The 24003-nt window shown below is 42.0% G+C and overlaps 1 protein-coding gene across 3 annotated transcripts in view; it reads left to right on the forward strand.

The window, feature by feature from the left end:
- Positions 1-4664: 4664 nt before the first annotated feature.
- rai14 (retinoic acid induced 14) overlaps positions 4665-24003 on the forward strand; it is a 42478-nt gene continuing 23139 nt past the window's right edge. For all 3 annotated transcript variants that reach the window (XM_090236640.1, XM_090236642.1, XM_090236641.1), the window contains exons 1-3: positions 4665-4964; positions 5554-5636; positions 23206-23336. In XM_090236640.1, the coding sequence (XP_090092766.1) occupies positions 5601-5636; positions 23206-23336 (167 nt within the window). In that variant the 5' untranslated portion in view covers positions 4665-4964; positions 5554-5600. The remainder of the gene's footprint in view (positions 4965-5553; positions 5637-23205; positions 23337-24003) is intronic.

The raw sequence follows: 24003 nt of genomic DNA on the forward strand, positions 1-24003 counted from the left end.
TAACATGTCTGACAGTTGATTCAATCAGAGAGTAGAAGCCTAATTGTGGGTTCATACTTCAGCCCACTATGACTCAGCCAAGTAATCTCATCTCTGAGCCAAGGGAGACCAGAGAGTGGCAATCTAATAGCCAGGTCCGCTATGTTCACAATGGTTATATATCTCCAGAGCAGAGCATCTTTCACTTTACGACTCACAGGCCTCAGCGCCATACTGATGAACGAGAGTAGAGAGGAAATTACAGAGCATTATCACCATCTACTGGACAAAGTATTTAAGAAAGTGCCTCACACAGAGTAACATCACACAACTGCAGTATTGATGCAATCTCAGGGTGAGTATTAGTTTAAATTAATGGCATATTTTATGGATGATTTTGAGTGAGGAATGCCAGACCTGACAAGAAAAATGTGCATAGAAGGAACGTTTTGGTGCAGAAATGTCCCATCTCTGTTAACAGTTTTAGTTAAAGAAATTGGATAAAATAAGTAGATCTACACACATCAATCCCTTTTTTTGCTCATGACCTCATTAATCTCCGACAGTTTTGCCACAAAACCCTCAGTGGAGGATATTTCACTGCCGTTACATCATGATTGAGACATACAGTGATACTCCTCCGATAGTCTTCACGGTAGAGTTGGCTCAATTTCCAACATGCTGAAACAAAATTGGGGTTAGGTAGGGTCTGGGATAGGCTGTTCTTCAGTCCTGGTCGTGGGGACCCATAGGAAGTGTTCCAACACAGTATTAACATTCCAGTTGACATAGGCCTACTGTAAATATACAACATAACCAGGCCGGTGAAAGCCTATGGCAACGTGGATTAGTATTTCGACAGATGTAGGCTACCACTGCTTAAGGCAGCTTTTGTTGTTTCATTAATCCAGCCAAATGTCTTTGTAACATGGATTCATGGATGATTCAAAATGCACTGAAGTATGGTTTTTAAATGTTTGTGATTGTAATAAACCATGCTGCTGAGGAGAAGAGACTATTGTTTACGTGGGATATAGACAGAGCATCAAAGCAGACATAGCCAATCGTATCAGAAGTAAAAAAGATGTGCATTGGTGGGGAAAGCAGAAAAATAGACAGAACTGCACAACACTGACTGCCCGGCCAACTATACTACAAAGTCTATTTGGAGTTTATACAGACAGGAGTGTTACTATTTTTGTGCTCTATCACGGGGTGCAGCCTTCAAGAGAGTGCAGAAATTGAATCTGCAGTAGTGATGGGTCGGCTCTAAGAGCCGGCTCTTGTAGGTGAACGTTGGAAGCTGGCTTGCATATCAGAAGAGCCGAAACTATAAAAAAAATGTATTAAAAAATGAAGATATGAATAATTCAAAGATTTAAATGAATAGAATGAACTAATTCAAAGAACCAAAACAGAAATAAAATAATATAGGCCTAAATACTCAAGCGCACACATTTGTTCTGACTGTCTGCTCAGACTAACAGCCTCACCTGTTGTTCCTGTCAATCAGACACGGGGTGTCAACCAATGAACCAAAGATGTGTGAGGGAGGGCCGAGCCAACTCACTCACCGTCACACACTTAGCAGCAGAGGAGATAGAGTAAGGACAGCTGTGAAAACAACAGCTGGAAAATGAGTTGGAAGCACAATAGCATTTTGATGCATTTTAATAATGTAGACAACGTTAGAGCACAGTGTAGAATTTGCCAAAACAAAATCTCATATAAAGCCGGTTCTACACACAACCTACACAGGCATATGCGAACTGTGCACCCAACTGTGAAGCTAGCTGTAGCGGAGCTTTGAGAAACTAGCGGGCCTGCCAGTGATAGTGGTGGAGCCACTCAGTCAAGTAGGCCTACTCCGCGACCCACAGCAACGCAGTCTTCTATGAACCAGTTTATGCCAAAGTCTATGTCTGTAAAAAACAAGGCCAAATTGATATTGCATTGGCTAAAATGATTGCCACCGATTTCCAGCCATTTTCAATCGTGGAGGACAATGGTTTTAGAAATTATAGCAATAGTCTAAATCCAATGTACACAATTCCATGCAGAAACACCCTTTCAAAATCACTTATTCCACAACTGCACGAGAGCACACAGGCTTCAGTGCGGGAAAGAGTCCAAAAAGCTACTGCAGTTTGCCTTACCACTGACCGCTGGACATCAAGGGTAACCACTTCTTACATGTCGGTTACATGTCACTTCATTGAAGATTTTTCGATGTCGAGCTGTCTTCTGGACGGCTATGAGTTCTGCGACAGACACACCACAGAGAACTTGGCAGAGGAACTGTTGAGAGTGGCCAGAGAATGGCAAGTAGATGGAAAAATGGTCTGTTAAGTTAGCGATGATGCAGCTAACATGACCAAAGCTATGAGAATTTGAATGCCATGTCTTGCCCACACAATCAACCTGATTGTAAGAGATGCTCTGAAGGTGATGAAGCCCACTGTGGACAAAGTGAAAGCAGCTGTGTATACACAGGAACATAGTAGGTGCTGAAAAACTAAAGTCTACACAATGCCAGATGGGGAGGTCTAAGCTGAGGCCTAAACAAGACGGCACTACAAGGTGGAATTCAATATTTTATATGTTGAAGCGGTTTCTTGAGTCAAAGGATGCCATCATCTTTACCCTAGCCTTTGTCAATGCACTTGTTGATGCTCTGACCCAAGAGGAATGGGAGGTGGTGGTGGTGGGGTGGGGGGGGGGGGTGGGGGGGGGGGGGGGGGGGGGTGCAGAGTCCCGGAACCCTTTGAGCAGGTTACTGTGGAGTTCAGTGGAGAGAGGTACAGTAAGCAGTTATTACTACATCCTTATTTAATCCAGTATTATACATATATATATATATGAGCAGTAGATGAGAATGTTGTATCAGTAGACAAAACATGAACAAAATGATACTCCTGTGTAAGCATCTGCAGATAATCACAGCCAGCCGCCAGAGACAAGCAAATGTAACCACAGGACATGTGACAGAGTTGATGGACACCCTATGTTCATCAATGGACAGAAAGTTCCACAGAATGGAATATAATCAAGTGCTATCAGAAACTGCTGCACTTGACCCCAGGCTTAAGAAGTTAGCCTTCAGTGATGCCAGAGCGATTGATGAGGCTCTTCTTAGAATAACCCCAGCAGCAGGCAGGGACAACAGGAAGAAGAGGGATCAGATGGAGCAGAAGCACCAGCAGTAGTGCCACAAACGTCTGCTGTTTGGATGCTGTTTGACGAGAGAGCAACTGGGAATGCAGCACGAAGGAATCCCTCAGCAGATGTCATAATGGAGGTCCGATCCTAATTGGAGGAGCCCCACCTCCAAAGATCTGCAGAACCTTTGAGCTGGTGAAAGAACAAGGCCTCTGTCTACCCACGGCTTACTAAAGTCATGACAGGGAGCCTGTACAGTGGCCACATCCATTCCCTCTGAGAGGGTCTTCTCAAAACCGGGACAAATAATTACTGAGAGTAGAAACCGTATCAGCCCCTCGAAAGTGAGGCGGCTTGCATTTCTGAATGCAAATCTCTTATAAAAGCAAAATATGGTCAGAATTGCTGTGTGCTGCTGGTTATAACATGGCAATAAAGAACAGAGAGAAAAGAGGGACCAGTTTAATGTTTTAAGTGGGATGCTGCAGTTTTGCACATTGTTATTTAATTTTCTTTCATATGGTGCAATATTATATTTTTATATTGTTCAGATTGTATTCGTTTTGAATAGCTACATTTATATGCACTTTGTTTATATACATTAGAAAGTTATACTTTAAATGCACATGTGTAATAGCATCCTTCTTTTTTACATTTATTTCACTTTGTGGGATGCTGCAGTTTTGCAAATTGTTATTTATTTTTCTTTGATGTGGTGCAATATTATATTATGCTGTTCAGATTGTATTCGTTTTGAATGGTTAGATTTGTATGCACTTTGTTTATATTCATTAAAAAGTTATACTTTAAAATGCAAATGTTTAATAGCATTCTTTTTTCATAACAAACTGCAGATTAGTGATGGGCATTCCGGCTCTTCTCAGTGAGCCGGCTCGTTCGGTTTAGCTCACCACAAAGAGCCGGTTCTTTTGGATCCCAAACGGCTCTTTAAAAAAATATGTTTTGTATTTTTTCAAGTCAAACAGTTTGCGATAGTTTGACTATGATTGGTGTTAAAACAATTCTAATTAAAGTATTACATGAAATCATACTCTACCTTAACCAAAACGTATTTAAAAATGGTTTGGTTAAGGTTTGGTTAAGGTAGAGTGTGATTTCATGTAATACTTTAATTAGAATTGTTTTAACACCAATCATAGTCAAACTATCGCAAAATACAAAACATATTTTTTTAAAGAGCCGTTTGGGATCCAAAAGAACCGGCTCTTTGTGGTGAGCGTCTACCACAAAATCACAGTACATTTCTGCAGATTAGTGATGGGCATTCCGGCTCTTCTCAGTGAGCCGGCTCGGCTCACTGAGAAGAGCCGGAATGCCCATCACTAATCTGCAGAAATGTACTGTGATTTTGTGTAGACGCTTTTCTTGTCTACAGTGGTAGTGATGCTTGATCGCCCCGATGCCGGTTTTGTAAACAGTTTTTCCCCTTGTAATTGCAATAAAAGCAAGACTATATTTGAATTGCACATGTATTGTACAAAATGTTTATTCATGAATGGGAATATGCAGAAGAGTTTGGTCACGAGGGAAGAATGACGTCACCCTTTCAACCCGTTGAACAATCAGAGAGCTCCCGGTCGAGCGACAGGGACTTGAATAGCCCAACTTTTAATGTATTCTGCCTGAACCTAGCCAGCATAGCCTATCTTGGTGGTCTTATTTGTTCATATTAGCCACTCCTTTTCTATGTGTCGATGCTATTTGAATAGATTCCTACCGACTGACAATTTAGTCAACTCTGCATTGAACAGGTTTTGTAGTCTATCAAGAGCAGGCTATTCCTCTGTGAGTCCAACTTTTATAGGGTAAGTGTCCAGTGTTCATATTTACAAAGTTGATGCTAGACTGAATTAACTGTTAGCTCGCTAGCTGTTCGTATCTTTCGCTAACGAGCAAGTTTGGTTGAATGAAACAAATGTATCGGATAAAATAGAATAAAAAACAATGCCGTTGAACATTGTGCACTAATGTAGCCATTATATTCAGTAATCTATTGCTACAGGCTACTGTAGATACCTCAAAATCACGTCCAACGTGCCATGGGACTTGAGCGCTCGCTTGATCCTTTGTAGCAGCCAAAAACTTCAGTCCCATGAGTTTGTTTTCATTCATTAGTGCTGGATAGGCTATGGCGCCTTTAGAATAATGGGCAGAGGGCAAGACACGTTTCTATTGCAAATTGTTAATATTACACAGTTGCTTCATATTAATGCTAATAAGGGCTAACTCTCAAATAAGTTAACATGTGATTGGACAAAGTGTTACATTTTCACATTTTGTTAATGCCTCGCCCTGTTGCACTTTAAATACTATTTAGAGTTAGCTTTTTTCAGCAGTTAGGTTTATTAAAAGTGTAAGATGTGTAACTATGCATTTTATTTTTTTTGGTTTCAGAGCCTCTCCTGGACAAGTGGGGGGAAACTGTATGGACCAGGTTTAACATGAAGAGCCTTAAAGCAAAGTTTAGGAAGAGCGACGTAAGAACATGCATCACTTATCAGTGGGGTTGGGTGGTGGTGGTATGTTATTGCCTGACAGAATGTTTTCATTCATTCATCCATTCATCCGTATGGCTCTGTGACTGTCATAGCAATGAAGCCCTCAGCCGTAAAGCTATTTCAATAACAGCCTCCATAGGTTGTTTCTCCATAGTTGTGACTGAATCATTTGGGTGTGACTTTTCCAGGCAGGGAGTATTCTAAAGATCCTACAGGAAGTGAGCAGCTTCCACTGAGTATGACTCATTGGTCGTCACGGTGACCTGTATCAGACAGCATTAGTGCCAGAGTGTGGCCATGAAGGGGGGGCGATTTTAGACACTTTACACTGGCTACCTCCGTCATCTCGGAGGAGTACGTACCTAATCAGGAAGCTGGGGAGAAGTCCAAAAATCAGGGAGTAGGACACTCAAGTTTGGGTTTTCATAAATCAATTTACATTTCAGAACCGTTCCTATGTTATTGACAGGCAGAGAATTTAAATGCAGAATAGCTTCACTGAAATATGTAAGAGTTGATGAGTCCTCCTGTGTCACTGGAATACTAAGAGTTGCCAAGAGGCCCAAAAACTGTTTCAGGTGGGGATTATCTGTGGGAAAAGTACTTTGTGTTTAGCACTTGACGTGCGCCTTAAATCATGGAAGGTATATTTTCTTGCATTATGCAAATCTGATGGGAAATTATTTCCCTAGATACCTCTATTAGCTTGTAATTATAAAAGTGTGAGGCTAAATGCAAATATGAATGCCACAGATAATGGAGTCGTGGATCTGATGCTTTTGTGGTGAAACATAACCATGGCTTATTGCTGATGAATGTAGTTTAACAGTGGGAGTTGCAACCCGTGGGTGTTTTTCACATTAGGTTGCTTAGGAACAGTCGGTCTGTATCTCTGTGACCATCTACTTCACACCCACTTAATCACTTCTCACACTTTTTTTGCTATTAAAAATTCCTCTTCTGTCCTCAAGATTGGCTACAGTTCACTCTTTCCACTGGTTGCCTTAGTGTTAGTAGATCGAAAATGACCTAAACTGTGACCCGGTTCTCTACTCTCATCCTCACAAGAAACACATCGTTCACTGGTGGTCATGGTAGAGTCTTGGACTGAATACATTCAAAACAAACGTTCAAAACTACGCACTCAGGGAAGAAAAAAAACATCAGAACCAGCCGTAGACTTGCCTTCTTTATTAATGGATATATTATATTTTTGTTGAATTCTGGTTTAGTATACAATTGATCCCATCTTATGAATGTAACATGCTACTACTAATTTTAAGAAGAGGCTCATGAGAGGTTCTCAAGTTGAGCTATCGGCCTGTACATATTCCATGTGGCGTTTAGATGGACAGCCTAAGTCAATACCAGAACCATGTGCCATTATGAGGCTTGACTTTTCCTCTCATACAATCTGAGAAAACCCTCCTCATATGTCAGAGTAGTGGGATTACTGTGGATCAGCTAGCTCCACAGACCACATTCATTCTTCCCTCAGCCATACCAAGCTAATCAAGGGCAATAGAAAGAAAATATCCTCCTGATTCTATTTTAGGGCTGTGTGGTAGCCTGAGATTGTGGCGGAATTCATTCCAGAGCCAGACATTCATTCTTTTACAAAACAAGGAGACCTGGAATGCCAGTATATAAATCGTTTTATGTAGTCAGCCATTTGCCAAAAAGTCATTTTAATGTAATGGCTATTTTATCCAAGAACTACGATAATGTTAACTGTCAAATCAATGCTAAATGTGTCTCTCGGGATTTTCTTAATCTACAATGATCTATTTGCAATAGGCATTCAAGTCAATCACTCATACAACAGGGAACTCAGCTGAGAATGTTCAGGAATGGAGTGGAGTTGTGTCTACAGTGATTATTAGTGAAAAGTCTTGCCCAGCACTTCCAGCTATGTCATTATAGTTCATACATCCTAGTCTCAGCTATCCTTCCCTCTGCACCTCCTCCCCTACTCCCTGTTTCTTCTAGCCCAAGTGCATATTTTTCAGACTAGCCAGTAATCCCCTATAGACCTGTCCTTACCTGACACCTTCATTGAGTCTAGTTATCTAGTATGTATGCAACTCTCTGTTACAGATGAGCCTCTGTTGCTGCAACTGTGTCTTACTGGTTAGGCTAGACTGTGTTGCAATTGGCTCATACAGGTTGGACACAGTTCCGTTGACCTGATGCTGTTTTACGGAACGCAAACGCCTTCACAACCCAAATTGGAACTGGATCATCTAGCAGGCCTGTATTGACAGGGCCAGGTGGTGTAAATGTGCTTTCCCAGCTTGGTATTAAACAGATTTAACGTTGCATGAAGGAAAATGTTATATCAAGTGAGCCATGTAAGAAAACAAGTTTCACTGGTTAAAAAAAAAGCAGCCATTGTAAACTATCAGCAGCAGGTGTCTTACAGTGTCTAGCTATAAGGTCGTGGTAAACGAGAAGAGCTGATGAATGTTTTTTTGTGTTTTTTTTGTATGTGTCTGTGAATATTGTTAGCATTTTATTCTAAGCCCATTTGGCGATAGCAACAAAAGTGAGAGCCTTGTTTTTTTTTTCTGTCTCAGTAAGTCTCTGTGGCTAATGGCCAAGCACATTCCCAGAAACCAGGTTATATCCAGTCTGCTCCCTCCCAGTCACCAATCAGAAATCCACAGCTGCAGTATCTAGACCACAGATCCAATCAGGAGAGAGCTTGAGACCTGGCCAAACTGCAGGTGACCAATCATAGAATCTGGCAGCGGCGCAGCATAAGGGAATGAGACTGGCTGGGCGCAGCGGGACAGGGAGGAGTTCAAGCCTCTGAAGTACTATGCTATTAGAGTCTTTGTAGATCCCTATTCCCAAGGTCTCTGTGGCTTACAGTAGCTACCTTCTGGTCTGGCCGAGTTACCATGAACAGTTTTGTACACACACACCGCTACACATTTTACAATATTCCTCATTTGAAGTATTGGAGAAATATAGATATTGGCATGTGTACTCGAGGTTGTTCCAGTCATTATTGTGGTATATCTATTGAAAATACCCACGGTCTGGCCGGTTGCGAGAAGAGAAATTGTAAACAACACTGGAAGCTATTACAACCATGTGTGACCATGCTCATCTTGTTGTCATGTCAACATACTACCGTGTCCCTGCATTACCCTTCTCCCTCCCAGACAGACTCTCTAGCCTACTACCATACTTCTGCACTGGAGTTGATGTATTACCCTGCCCTGGCTGCCCAGAGGGATTAACAAAGGCTTGTCTCAACATACCGCCCCCTCCAATCCCCTCTAGCCTCCAGACTGTGTCTAATTCATGCGTGTGCTGGATTATGTATCCTCGACTCACCAAACACGGCTGTATGAATGATCTCAGCACAGAGCAGGCTACACGCACACTGTCTCTTATCTCTGTCGTCTTACTGAAAGGCCTCTTAATGGGGGGACAGTGACAGTAAACCGGTGTAGGAGGGCTTTAATCTGGGCTGCCTGGTGGGGTGTGTGTGTGAGGGGGGGGGGGTAGATCCCGGAGGCTTGTCTGAGGGGGGTCTCAGAGACAGCCCAAACACTGACGTGTAGTTTATTAAAACTAGCACCACGTGGATTCTTTATCAGTTGTTTACAGAAGCAGAGACAAAGTAGTGGAACTTGGTCAATAACAGAAGACTTGACTCCCAGTAATTCTTGGTTGAGCTGACGCTGACCCGGAGCATGGTATAGGGTGGCTCTGTGGTTGTTTAGAGCGCGGTGCTAATTCTGTCTGTGTTTGAACGCCACAATGAAAAAAAAAAGAATGTGGTAATAAATCAAATGTTCCTGGGCTCGGGCTGTGGCGTCGGTTACATTATCACCAGGAATGAGGTAATGATACAGTCCACTGATCACTGATGAAGGGAATGCCACTAGAGTAGTGGGAGAGAGAGAAACTTAAGTAGAGATGTAAAGGAAGGCCTCCCTTTAAAGTTAACGCATGGAGTTATTGGATTTAGGACGTCTTGCATTACTGCAGGCATGACATGTGACCTGAAGGAGTCCAGGTGAAAAGCTTGTAAGTGAGATCACTGACAAGGTCATACTGCTATTTGTCACAATTTGGCAACCTTGTGTCAATTTGTTTGCAGAACATCCCTCCTCTGGTCCATCTGATTCAGCTGTTATTTTGTTAGTTGCACCTCCATAATGCATAGAGTGAGAAGAGGAAACTAAGTAATGAATGTGTTTCTGTGAGGGAGAGCTGTTTTCCCCACAATTTCTCAACAGGCATTCAGTGTTTCTGGAAATGGGGAGCTTTCTAAGTCGAATGTTGCTTATTTATTGAACAGGAAAAGCTATTTGTGTTAGTACTGGGCTTATTTATTGAACAGGAAAGGCTATTTGTGTTAGTACTGGGCTTATTTATTGAACAGGAAAGGCTATTTGTGTTAGTATTGGCTTATTTATTGAACAGGAAATGCTATTTGTGTTAGTACTGGGCTTATTTATTGAACAGGAAAGGCTATTTGTGTTAGTACTGGGATTACTTATTGAACAGGAAAGGCTATTTGTGTTAGTACTGGGCTTATTTATTGAACAGGAAAGGCTATTTGTGTTAGTACTGAGCTTATTTATTGAACAGGAAAGGCTATTTGTGTTAGTACTGAGCTTATTTATTGAACAGGAAAGGCTATTTGTGTTAGTACTGGGCTTATTTATTGAACAGGAAAGGCTATTTGTGTTAGTACTGAGCTTATTTATTGAACAGGAAAGGCTATTTGTGTTAGTACTGGGCTTATTTATTGAACAGGAAAGGCTATTTGTGTTAGTACTGGGCTTATTTTTATTGTATGCATCAAAAGCGACATTTAGGCCTCGGCTTGGGGACGTAACTGAAAGGAAACTCCTGCACAATAATAAACCTTGTTCTTCTCCTGCACAATAATAAACCCCACGAACTGCAATGGTTCAGAAAACCAGCATCTTCGCCAAGATCACATGTGAGGGAAAACATGATGTTCTTACTCTCAAACGCATACATATGCTTTCCAACAACAGTCCCTTGTCTGTACCCCTGCCTTGGCTACTCATCACCTTTACAAGATGAAAAACGGTGAAGTTAATTTGGCCAAGCTCAGTCTGCACTGCGGCGATGGGGAAGCCAGAGGATGGACTGAGAGACTTAACGCAAAAGGAAATGTGGAAATTATAATTTCTTCGCTCTGTTTATATAGCAGTAATTGATGCCATGGCAATATACAGTCGAGTATTTTTTGCATGATGTCTACACAATGGATTCCTAGCTACAATTGCTAGTCTAAATAGGCCATAAAGTTAATTTGACTAAATGTGGGGGTGTGCATTCAACACACGTTTAGAGGTTTAATACCGTGAGGTAATAATGTACATGTGAAAATGTACTATTTTGTATGAAAAAAATATGAGACTACTGCTATGTCTGAGAGTGGAAGTCTGTCTGAAACCTACCATATGTTCTTTGTTTAACTCTGATTTGTCTGTGGTCTCCAATCCCTTATTCTGTTTGGAGTTTCAAAGTCATGTATACTGCTCGAGCCTATTTGAGATTGCTTAAGCAATTTCAGCTGTTATTTAGTAGAAAGGATGCCTTGTTTTGGGGACATTGTGCATGTGCTTTGTGTTAGGAAGTGCTTGAAGTGAACATTTCCATTGTTTATCGTAATGCTGTAGATACTTGCCACCCATTCTACACAGACATGCATCTGTGTGGTGGCAGACAGGCAATACCCATAGGGACGCACTTGAAGTGGTGTCAGACCTCGGGGTCATCGGCTGTTCCTCAGATCATTTGTTTTGTGCAGTTGTCTTTGCTGAGCCTGAGAAACAAACCGTATTGCCTGTAGCAAGTTTGCGATCCGGTGTAAAACTTTCTCCATAAACCAAACATTAAAATCATGGCTCTTGGGTTTTGCTTGTCCTTGGGGGTCCAGAGAAGAGAAAGAGAGAGTGACTTTTACAGTTGCTGTCTGTCTGCACTAAGTGGTCTATGTGTAAATCTAGGCTGATGATTTCACCAGCAGGCTGTAGTGGAAGTCCTTCAGACCAGACCCGGTATGGTAGTACAGTGCACGATAGTGAGAATACCAGAGGCATCAGGTATACTTATACAGTACATTGCTCTTGTTGTGTGGAGAAGTAATCCTTGAATAGTTGGCACGGTAACAGTATAGAGAGAATACCAGAAGCTGGCTGAGTGACACAACTGTGAGCATTGGAATGAGAACAAGTCTACATATGGAAAAGTGTATTCGGATGGCAATCCAGAACAGAACACCCCATATACTTGACTATTGTGTAGACAGTACATGCCTTGTTTCACAGTATTTACAGTTGAGGGAACACACTTTCCATGGACTGCTTCATGTTGAGCTTAACATACACTCGTAATCAAATGTTTACTAGGGTCTTGGTGTCTTTTACCTAGATTTTCCCTCTCACAATCTCCATAACCCCCCCCAGGTCAAATCTATTTATACGATTTGGCCTGCAGATTATGGTCTAAGTGTACTTTTGCCCTCAGGAAATTGCATCCGGGATAGAGCTTTGCAAGATGGCCTCCTCTTTGTTGAGTGGGACACTCAAGCAGTTTCCAGAAATGCTGCATCTGCAATTGTCAGTAGGTCTTATGTAGTTTGTTTCTGTTCTGCAGTAAGTCCTCCTATACATGATTTATCTCTGCTATCCAGTAAAGAGCCCTGCTATCACCAGGGACCGCTGTGCTGCTAACCTGGTGTGACCCAGTGAGCTTCATTTACTGTGTGTTTATGATGTTGGCCCAGTTGCCTGCTGTACTGTAATGGGAGTGGCACAGTTAGGATCATTACATACTTGGTACAGCTAGGAGACCCAGGTGCTTGCATGACCTGTGGCTAAATAAGTTCTGCTCTACATATTTTGTTGACAGGCATCACTCAATCTTTTGGAATGAATTAGCAAATTCGGCTTTAAGCGTTATTGTTATTATGGCAACATTGGTGAGAGGATCAACAGTTTGTTTTAGTCGGATACTCAGTTCACTGTTTTAGGGGGCAGTCTTCTGATTTCCTTCTTCCTAATATAAAGAACCTCAAACTAAACAAACACATTGAGTGTAGCTGAAGGAATTACAACTTTGCAGTCTGGGTTTGTTTTTTTCTATTGGAGAGACGGGGCCTCAGAGAACAGGAAGTGGACTTGAGTCTAGAACAGATTTTGGAATAACATTTGATGTGAACATTTATTTTCACCTAATTCATGTCTATTTTCTTTGAATTCTCCATGCTGGTTAGAAAAATGATTTTGCTCAATTAGGATGAAATTGTGCATATCTGTTCCATTCAAAACTCGTTTTGATATTTGCCATGGGGATTAGTATTTCATGTGATACTATCCGGTTTGACAACAAGCCTTCTTTTTTGAGATGTCACGTATGTCTCAGAGAGAGATTGATAGGGGGTTCACCTGTTGGGTTTCTGACCGGCGCATCCGGTGAGGTTCACAGCCCATACATAAAGTAGTCCCCCTGTACACCATACTGTAACCGGACTCATCAGGGATAGGGGTGTTCAGAGGAAAACCCTCTCAGGAACATTACAATAATAACCTTTAACAAAATACTGTCAGGGTAATTCATGGCAAAGATAGTCTATTGTGCATGTAATGTGCCCAAAAGGGAGTAGTTTCTCTATCATTGTGCTATCCTGCTGCCAGGCTATGAACAGATACCATTGTGTAGTGATTTAGGGAGCAGAGTGCATGCTTTTCACAGGTTTGACTGGCCTATTGTATAGGAGATGGTACATGTTTAACCTGCCTATGGGCTGACACCATACTGTCTGTACCCTGGGGTTTAGGTTGGGAGACTATCATGGTGTTAGTTTCATAGGCAGATGAAACAATCCAATTGGTTGAAAATCCCAATTTTGAAGTATTGCAGGTGTGTAGCTTGATACAGTACAAACTACCAAAAGAGGCCCACCTATCCTGCATTAGATCAAATTGAACAATATTGATACAGTTTTGTGAAAAGGTTTCATTAGTTGATTTTGGAACGTTACTCAGATTTTCGGGAACACTACTCAGAGGACAACTGTTCCCTCCCCTCTCGTTCTCCCGAGGAAGACCTGTTAGAGATAAGGTCTGAATGTTTACTCTTGGAAGAGGGTGGTTATGTTTGTCCCATGTCTTTCTTTACCCTGATGGTCATTTAGCCACACAAGCCCCTCCAGATAATGTTAAGTGTTTCCTGTTTTTACAGGGCTTGGCCCTGACTCAAGAGAGACCCCAGACCAGCCGGTAGCCACTGGGCCATTTTACACAATATTTCTTTCAGCTCTGGGTTTATGAAGGGATGTCGCTAGTCATGGTTTAGTTTTATACGCGTCCAAATCCAAGTGAAAATCTGTTCAATTGTTTACTCTTTAACTTTTGCATTAGTTTGAGTACATCGCAACTTCCTCCAACCCCTCACTCAAACTGATCATCTGTCTCCATGTTTGACAAAATAGTATATTCCAGCCCAAGCTGATCCATGTCTTCACTAATGTGATCCATGTACTTCTACTGATGGACAGTAGCCTAATTTGTAGCTAGTGTTTCCATGCTTTGGGAGGGGGCTGACTCAGCCCGGATACAGTATACCGAGTTAGCTATTGCTCTAGATTTTGTTTTGAGTCAACATCTGCAGCAGTGAGGAGTCTCGTGCCTCGCATGACTTATGTGCAAGGGCTGATACATACACATTTTAGTGTGGTGAGTGAGTGTACTATATAACTAAGTGTGTATTACTATTATCTAGCATTTGCAAGATAATAGTAGGGAGGGGGGGGGGGGGGGGGTTACCGTTGTGTGTTTTATGGCAGTTTTATCAGAGGCACAGCATCCAGCCACGCCCATATTACAGTGGTTTTGAATTTGATCCATTCCATGGAATGTCACTCCCTTTGAAATTTGAGCATTGCATTCCGCTCCACTTAGTCCACTACTGTAGATCTGTCAAATGCAACGGTAAGGCATTCACAGTCCACTGCAGCAATATCCCGCCTCCTGTGTGTCCGCTTCATCTATCGCACTACACCGTACAGTCACGCGATAGTGTTCAGTGTTCTGTTTAGTTAGTTCTTCTAGAGCACGGCAGTATTTTCATGTTTTGTTATCTTCTCCGTTCTACTGCAGTTGAAGTAATGCTGGTGCAACCACAGTTCCACAGACATCCTCTGGGTTCAAATGAAAGAGAACTGGGAACTGTGGATGTGGTTTGGAAATGCAGAGAAACTTCTCTTTGAAACTGTGAAATGTTTTTGCAGGCTCCAATCAACAACTTTATTATAGATTATTTACTAAATGTGAATAAGGCTAGTCGACATGTGAAATCCAGCTGGAGTGTAGGTCTAATGGGCAGGAAGGTAATGTGGACTTTGACCTCAGTCTGTCAGAAGTGCAGAGTGAGTGTTTTTTAATGGTGTTGGAGAATAGAGCAGACCAGAGCAGGACTGCCACCATTTTAAAGTAGCTGCACTGTGTCTCTGTATTAGTCTGTAATCCCTGTTTACCCTCCTGCACATTCTGACAGTAGCCGCTATGGTCTCTCTATCTGGCTGGTTGGCTCACTCCCTTACTGTACTATACACTGACTGACTGTTACTGACTATCTTTGTCTGGCTCACTTCCTTACTGCACTACCAAGGAGTCTGTCACTGACTGTCTGTAACTTCAAATCACATGTTTTTGGTTGCGTACACATATTTTGCTGATGTTATCGCAGGTGCAGCGAAATGCTTATATTTCTTGCTCCAACAGTGCAGTAATACCTGACAATACAAAACAATACACAAATCCAAAAAATGAAAACTAAGAAATATCAGAACGAGCAATGTCAGAGTCCGGAATATATATTTACCGTGCCTTCAGAAAGTATTCACACCACTTTACTTTTTCTACATTTTGTTGTGTTACAGCCTGAATTTAAAATAGATTAAATTAAGATGTTATGTCACTGGCCTACATACAATACCCCATAATGTCAAGGTGGAATTATGTTTTTTGAAATGTTTAGAAATTAATTTCAAATTAAGATAGTATTCACACCCCATGACCTTTTCCACATTTTGTTGTTACAAAGTGGGATTCAAATGTATCTTTAAAAAAAAAAGATCTACACAAAATATTCTAGTGGAAGAAAATTCTAACTTAAGAAAAAAAAAATGGATGAAAAATAAAACGCATACATTGCCATGGGAAAGTATTCAGACCCCTTGACTTTTTCCACATTTTGTTACGTTACAGCCTTATTCTAAAATGGATTTTAAAAAAAGATCCTCAGCAATCTACACACAATACTCCATAATGACAAAGCTAAACCAGGTATTTTTTTTATTTTTTTTGCAAATGTATTAAAAATTCAAAACAGATACCTTATTTACATAAGTATTCCGACCCTTTGCTATGAGACTTGGAATTGAGCTCAGGTGTATCCTGTTTCCACTGACCATCCTTGAGATGTTTCTACAACTTGATTGGAGTCTACCTGTGGTAAATTCAATTGATTGGACATGATTTGGAAAGGCACACACCTGTCTATATAATGTCCCAGAATTGACAGTGCATGCCAGAGCATAAACCAAGCCATGAGGTCAAAGGAATTGTCCGTAGAGCTCCGAGACGGGATTGTGTTGAGGCACAGGTCTGGGGAAGGGTACCAAAAACATGTCTGGAGCTTTGAAGCTCCCCAAGAACAAAGTGGCTTCCATTATTCTTAAATGGAAGAAGTTTGGAACCACCAAGACTCTTCCTAGAGCTGGCCGCCCAGCCAAACTGAGCAATCGGGGGGGGGGGGGGGGGGGGCTTGGTCAGGGAGGTGACCAAGACCCCGATGGTCACTCTGGTCTGATGAAACCAAGAATGAACTCTGGACTGAATGCCAAGCTTCACGTCTGGAGGAAACCTGGCACCATCCCTACGGTGAAGCATGGTGGTGGGAGCATCATGCTGTGGACATGTTTTTCAGCGGCAGGGGCTGGTCAGGATAGAGGCAAAGATGAATGGAGCAAAGTACAGAGAGGTCCTTGATGAAAACCTGCTCCAGAGCGCTCAGGACTTCAGACTGGGGCGAAGGTTCACCTTCCAACAGGACAACGACCTTTAGCACACAGCGAAATACAACGCAGGAGTGACTTCGGGACAAGTCTCTGAATGTCCTTGAGTGGCCCGGCCAGAGCCCGGACATGAACCCGATCAAACATCCCTGGAGAGACCTGAAAATAGATGTGCAGCAACGCTCCCCATCCAACCTGACAGAGATTGAGAGGATCTGCAGAGACGAATGGGAGAAACTCCCCAAATACAGGTGTGCAATGCTTGCACCAACTTTTTTTTATAAGCCTAATTATAGAATTACATATAGAATCCCTATTAATTCACGAGGATCTCTGTGGGCCTAGTCGTAAAGATTTATAATTTTAACTTTAAAATGTATTACTTTTTATTGTCTCATGAACCGTTACACAAAACACCAAAAAGTGTCATGACATTTGGCGATTGTCATTAGGCCAGAATTAATGCGTCCACTGTTGTCTGTACACGGCTCAGTGTTGGCCACTCATCCCTGCCGTGGCAAAATGTCAGTGTTCTCGTGGAACCACATCACATTTTAGAGCGTAGGCTGTACCACTCATTTTCAGTGGTGTCAAGTACTTAAGTAAAGTAGTACTTTAAAGTATTTTTACTTAAGTCGTTTTTTGGGTGTCTGTACTTTACTTTACTATTTATTTTTCTGACAACTCTTACTTTTACTTCACTACATCCCTAAAGAAAATATTGTACTTTTTACTCCATACATTTTCCCTGACAACCCACAAAGTACTCCTTACATTTTGAATGCTTAGCCGAACACGCTCTTATCAAGTGAACACATGGTCATCCCTACTGCCTATGTTCTGGCAGACTCAGTAAACAGAAATTCATATGTTGTAAATAATATCTGAGTGTTGGAGTGTGCCCCTGGCCCCTGGCTATCTGTACATAAAAGATCTATAAAAAAAGAACATGGTGCTGTCCGCTTTGCTTAATATTAGGAATTTCAAATGATTAACACTTGTACTTTTGATACTTAAGTATATTTAAAACCAAATACTTTTAGACATTTACTCCAGTACTATTTTACTGGGTGACTTTCACTTTTACTTGAGTAACTTTCTATTAAGGTATCTATACTTTTATTCAAGTATGACAATTGAGTACTTTTCCCACCACTGCCCATTTTCGAATCCATTCGCACATTTTTCTGACATGCGGTTATGATAAAAAGTTGTGTAATAGCCTACAGTTTTCTTGACATTTTGTTTTAGTTATTGTGATTGGCCCAGGTTTTACCAGTACGGCGTACCCCCACTATTTATTTCCCCGGGACGCCGTACTGGACTGTACCGCCTTACTTTCACCCCTGACTGTATCAGAGATTCAATGACCAGGAGATTGCATGTGATGAGATGCTGCATTTTGCAGCTGGACTTTTTCCTTATCCTCAGCTAGCTGCATGTAGAGATAGCCTAGCCGACTGGAATAACACTGGCTATTCCCAAATCTCTTGCAGAGCCGTGTCTCATTACGCTGCATACCAAAAATAGTGACAGAGACTTTAGCAGCCAGCAGCCACACTGGGCCCTCTACAGTATATATCAGGGCTGACTTCGCTGCTCTACTTTCCCCTGGCCCCTGCTGTGTAGAAACTGCAGGTCACCAAGTCCTCCACGAGCACGGCTCAGTTAGCGCTACAACAGAAAGGGATGAATCAATTTATAAACAAACCACTGTAAGCAGTATGCACCACTGTTCAATCACATCCCATGGACAAATTCATGCAGTATATAGTCATTTTCATGAGTACATAATACTAGAAATGTTGTTTTGACAATGTACCTTTTTTCTGTTCCTACAGTGTATGCAGTATATGTAATATTTGACATCTGTAGGAGCCTTCAAAGGGTATTGTTTCCCAGACGTTATACACCGAGTCACCTGGCTTGTTATATAAAGCAGGCAGACGGGCAGCAAGGTTTTCAGTTCCTGTTCAATTGAATGTTCGAATGGACAAAACGAGTGACCTAAGCGACTTTGAGTGTGGTATTATCTTCTGTGCCAGGTGCGCCTGTTCCAGTACCTCAAACGACTGGCCTCCTGGGCTTTTCACACACATCATAGTCTAGGGTTTCCCCGAGAATGATGCGACAAACACAAAACATCCAGACAGCGGCAGTCCTGTGGACGAAAACAGCTCGTTGAGGAGAGAGGCCGAAGGAGAATGGCAAGAATCGTGCAAGCGAACAGGCGGGCCAAATAACGGCACAGTACGACAGTAGTGTGCAGAACGGTCTCGGAACGCACAACTCGGCGGGCCTTGTCACGAATGGGCTATTGCAGTAGACTACCACACCGGGTTCCACTCCTATCAGCTAAAAACAAGAAGAAGCGGCTCCAGTGGCCACACGATCACCAACACTGGACAATTGAGGATTGGAAAATCATTGCCTGGTTCGACGAATCTCAGTTCCTGTTGCGTCATGCTGATGGCAGAATCAGGATTTGGTGTAAGCAAGATAAGTCCATGGACCCATCCTGCCTGGTGTCACCTGTACAGGCTGGTGGCTGTGGTCTAATAGTGTGGAGAATGTTTTCCTGGCACACATTAGGTCCCTTGATACCAATTGAGCAACGTTTCCATGGCCCAAAAAATTCTGGCTGTTATGGAAGAAAAGGGGGTCCGGCCTGGTACTACCGTAGATGGGTGTACCTAACAAACTGGCCACTGAGTGTATACAGTACGTCACGTTTCAGTTCATTATCTATAGATCACAGCAACAGCCTTCAGATGAGATGACTGTAGTCTGCCTGCACAGTACCTGAGCTTGATATTAATAAGAGGAATAATCTACCATACAACACCAACGTCAGATCGTCCTGACAGTATAACCCCTTCACTATTTAGGAGCTAGAGTTCTACAGGGAAGAAACATGTGTTCACTAATTGCTACCACTAGGCTTGTGTTATCTAATACTGTAAGATATGCTTTCAGTTTGAGTTGCTCAAAGAAAACCAGTTGGCTGAATCCAAATGCCCTCTATTACCATGTATGGAAAGTTGGAAACCAATCACAGATTTGTTTTACCTATTTGTCCACTTACCCACGTGAAACAAATACTACAGTACTTACTACATAATTCTATACTAAACTGTAGTAGACTATAGAATACTATACTACACACTGCAGAATCCCTCGATCATGTGTAGTACTTACTATAGAATATTGTAGAATACTATAGTAAATACTAGAGTATTATCCGCAAAAAAAATCACTGTAGTAAATAGTACAGTAATGTATACAACAGTCCACAAAAGCACTACATGAATTACTATAGCATATACTACAGTTTTCTTTTACCAATTTTAGACAATGATTAAGTGTAGACTTTAGATTCTGCAAAAAGAGATTACAGTGAATACTACAGTAAAGTCCGCAAAAACACTACAGTATTTATTTTAAAAAAATATATAGTATTTTTTTTATGTGGAAAGTTATGTGTGAGCTGAGTTTATAGATGATGAATGTGTCATACCCTGCTGTGTGTACCAGATCAGAACAGTGCATCTTGCCGGTGTTGGGTAGGGTAAGGTTTGGTATTCCCGGACTGTCTTTGAGCTGGTTTCTGTTACAACATTCCCAAAATAGTGATAGAGTAGAGGAGTGTCTGACCCCTCTGCTCTTTCTGCAGCTCATCTATGCATACCTGAGGTCGCAGGTCTCTTCAACAGGTCCCCTTCCTCTGCTCACGTGTCAGTGTCAGGTAGAACCCATAAGAACTAATAACATAGCTTCAACGTAAACCTGGCTTTGAAATAGCTTTGGAAAGGACACCATGGAATAAGCACCATCTCCTACCGTCCACATACTGATGTCTGATAGACATCTTGACTTTTGATGACACTTCTATTGTAGGATGGCCCTCAAATAAAACAGAATTAATACTACCTACCAGGCCAGACAGCTTTACGTGCTGCTCTGAAGGAAACTGAGTACATGAGTCAGTCACAAAGCATTGGTCCGGTTTGTTTTTAGTGTGGGATGGAGTGCTAAAGCCTCTTGACTGGGGGAGAGTTCTCAGTGTTATTTTCCTCCCTGTTACAGAGGCGGACTGTCAGACTGATGGATAGTCCTCCTCTTGCTTGAAGAGTCAACTTTCAGAGTTCCCACTCTACTCAGTCATCTCTCTCTCTCTCTCTCTCTCTCTCTCTCTCTCTCTCTCTCTCTCTCTCTCTCTCTCTCTCTCTCTCTCTCTCTCTCTCTCTCTCTCTCTCTCTCTCTCTCTCTCTCTCTCTCTCTCTCTCTCTCTCTCTCTCTCTCTCTCTCTCTCTCTCTCTCTCTCTCTCTCTCTCTCTCTCTCTCTCTCTCTCTCTCTCTCTCTCTCTCTCTCTTCGTACGTGCACACAAGTGCGGAGAGAATGGATACACGTTCCCCCTTCATAACTCTCTCGTTCCAGACGGAGCCTCCCATCATCCTAACAGTTAAGCCAGTGCCTTAACCCTCCAAAAAGATGGACGTGAGTGGGTGGATGGCTGCTATCATTGAGCATGCCAGGCAGGTTAGGGCAGAGTCAGTGTGGCCTGGCCAGCCAGTGACCTCCCATTATGAGGTCAGACTGGAGCCCTGTACGTCTTGACAGTCAGTCAGGATTACAGATGAGGGCAATTCGTTGTTAAAATGGACTGTGGCAGAGTTAGAAAAACAATCCTCCCTGTTTTGGGACATTAGTCATTTTCGGGACATTTCAACCATTCCCGTGGCCTCATTTATCAATGGTGCATGCGCACAAAAATACCCTAAACCTTTCGTGCGCTGGTTTTCCCGCAAAGGTTCGTATTTATCAATGCCCGAACTTGAAGGGAAAGTTTGCGTATTTCCACGCACTTCTTAAACCATGCTTACGCACGACTCCTAGTGGTTTATCAATTGTAATAATGGTAGGCTAATAAAACATTAGAGTAGGCCTAATGATAAAACGGGTGCATTTTCTAATGATAAGAAGGTCGCATAGCAATAGCAATAGGATATTTATTGTACTTTTATTATATAGGCCTAAATCATAATCATATTGCTGGGCATGTATCCTTTTCTCACATGACTGGTTTATACACAACAATTAGTAGGTTACCATTTATCAATCGCTCATTCAATAGTCAACCATGCTCGAAAGTAAAGGCCGTTGGCCTCTGACAGTATGGGTAGGGTACAGTATTGCTGTGCGATAGGAGCTCGAGTCTGCGCAACATAATATCCTGTTTAATCTCAAAACCTATACCAGGGCAGGACATAGAAACACAATCATTTATTGATGAATAATTTTTGTTGGGGGGGCTTTTTATTTAGTAAATTTTTCATTTAGTACATTTAGATACACAAAAATATTGAACAACAATTCGTATTTTGCATAACGTCTGCACTGTAGCATTTACTTTTAAAGTGTTCAATAGACAGTTAATTCTGCAAAATTCATGGCCAGTGTTTGGCAGTCGCTGCTAAACAATGTCACTCGCTAATTTCTCGAAAAAAGATCACATTTGACAAAGCGCTTTAGAAACTGTCATGACCCAGTTCCAACATCTTCAAATCATACAGCCAATGAGGGGATTTATGTTTCCATAAAACGCTAATGGAGGGCGTTTTCCAGGCGGGGTTGTAACGCGAGCGCAGAAATATAAAATGGCTCTGATTTATCAATGAAAACATGCGTATATGTTGAAAGCGACAGTTTGGTAAATCTCAATTATTTGTTGCGCACGCAAATCTAGAATCTCCATGTACGCCAAAATTGTGTTAGAAATGTGTGCACGGTTGATAAATGAGGCCCCTGGGCTCTGGTAAAATGAATGCCCTTGTAAATCTCTGCAGACAAGCATTTATTTGAGCAATTGATTTCATGATGTAGGAGCAGAGGGAAGCTGGCTCCCCGCGGCATTGTGTTTTCACAGTAATATGATCCAGTGGACTCAGGCAAGAAAACATGGGATAAGCCTAAGGTTTCGAACTGAATGAGTGTCATGCAGTATAGCCACGGTCATCAGGCCACGGGGTGGCCAAAAATGTGTTAAAAGTGAAACAATCTTCTCTTAATGGCTTTGAAACAACCTCCTGGTGCAGCTTGTCTAATGCCTTTAAACTACCCTAATGCCTTTAAGCTATAATGGAACTGTATTCATCAAGTTATGTAATGGGGAGTTCCCTACTTAAGGATTAAGTCTAAATGGGATTATCACCTAGACTAGAGGTCACCAGAGAGACACGGCTGGCCGCGTTCACATGCTGAATTGTGTTAGCTAGGTTCACTGTGGAGTAAAACCAACCAAAAGCTATGACGTCTCTTATCTTTTATGCTAATTGTCTACAATGGGTAAGGAACTGTGGTTTTTGCCACACAGGATTTGAACAGTAGTGGGAGGGTGGTAGGTACATTCAACTCTGTGAATGAGAAGCATTAACCTCTGATATTGTTTCCTTCTCTCCCTCCTCAGGCCCATGAATGGAGCAAAAACGATGAGCGCCTCCTGGCAGCTGTGGAACATGGGGAGGTGGAGAAGGTGGCCTCTCTCCTCACCAAGAAAGGAGCCAGCGCGGTCAAACTGGACAGTGAGGGAAAGTCAGCGTGAGTATCGAGGGTTGAGGGATGGTGTTGAGCCACACACAGATAAGAAACAGGGAATTGGGACAGCTTGGATATTTAGGAGGTGGGTTTTGCAAACTGAATTTAAGGACCATTTGAAATATGAGTATAGTCATGTTTGTTGTTTAAATCAATTACATATTTGCTCATCTTCCCCAGACCATCTACAACTCCAACACTGAAACTGTTTCAGTGCAGAATAGAAGTTGCAGTATGTGGATATTCCCCCATAGTTCTATGATGACACATCCTACAATAGTTGATAATAATGGAATTGGCCCCGGGCAACTGTTTGACTCAATAAGCCATAGCCCCTGTCACCAGTGGAGATGCTATTGAACTGAATGAACTGCCCTAGATACCCCGTTGAATGAGAGAATAAGTCATCTGGAGCCAGAGAAGGTTTAGGTATTATCATGGTTAGAGAAAGTTAAAGAAAGTCATGCAAATCACTGGTTCTGAATTAACTGCAACCTGACAATGAGTTGCTAAGTATAGCACCATAGAGATGTAATTGTATCTGTACGAGCATCGCTGTCATCGTATATCTCCTTTCTTCCTCCTTTTGTCTATCTGTTTAGCTTTGCCCTTCCTCCTATTCCATAATGAATATGTGCTAACGTCTAAATGGCATCTTTTGTTACTCATG

This window comes from Oncorhynchus mykiss, chromosome 5, assembly GCF_057628025.1.
Source record: "Oncorhynchus mykiss isolate SJ-2025 chromosome 5, ASM5762802v1, whole genome shotgun sequence".
In the NCBI taxonomy this organism is placed as follows: domain Eukaryota; kingdom Metazoa; phylum Chordata; class Actinopteri; order Salmoniformes; family Salmonidae; genus Oncorhynchus; species Oncorhynchus mykiss.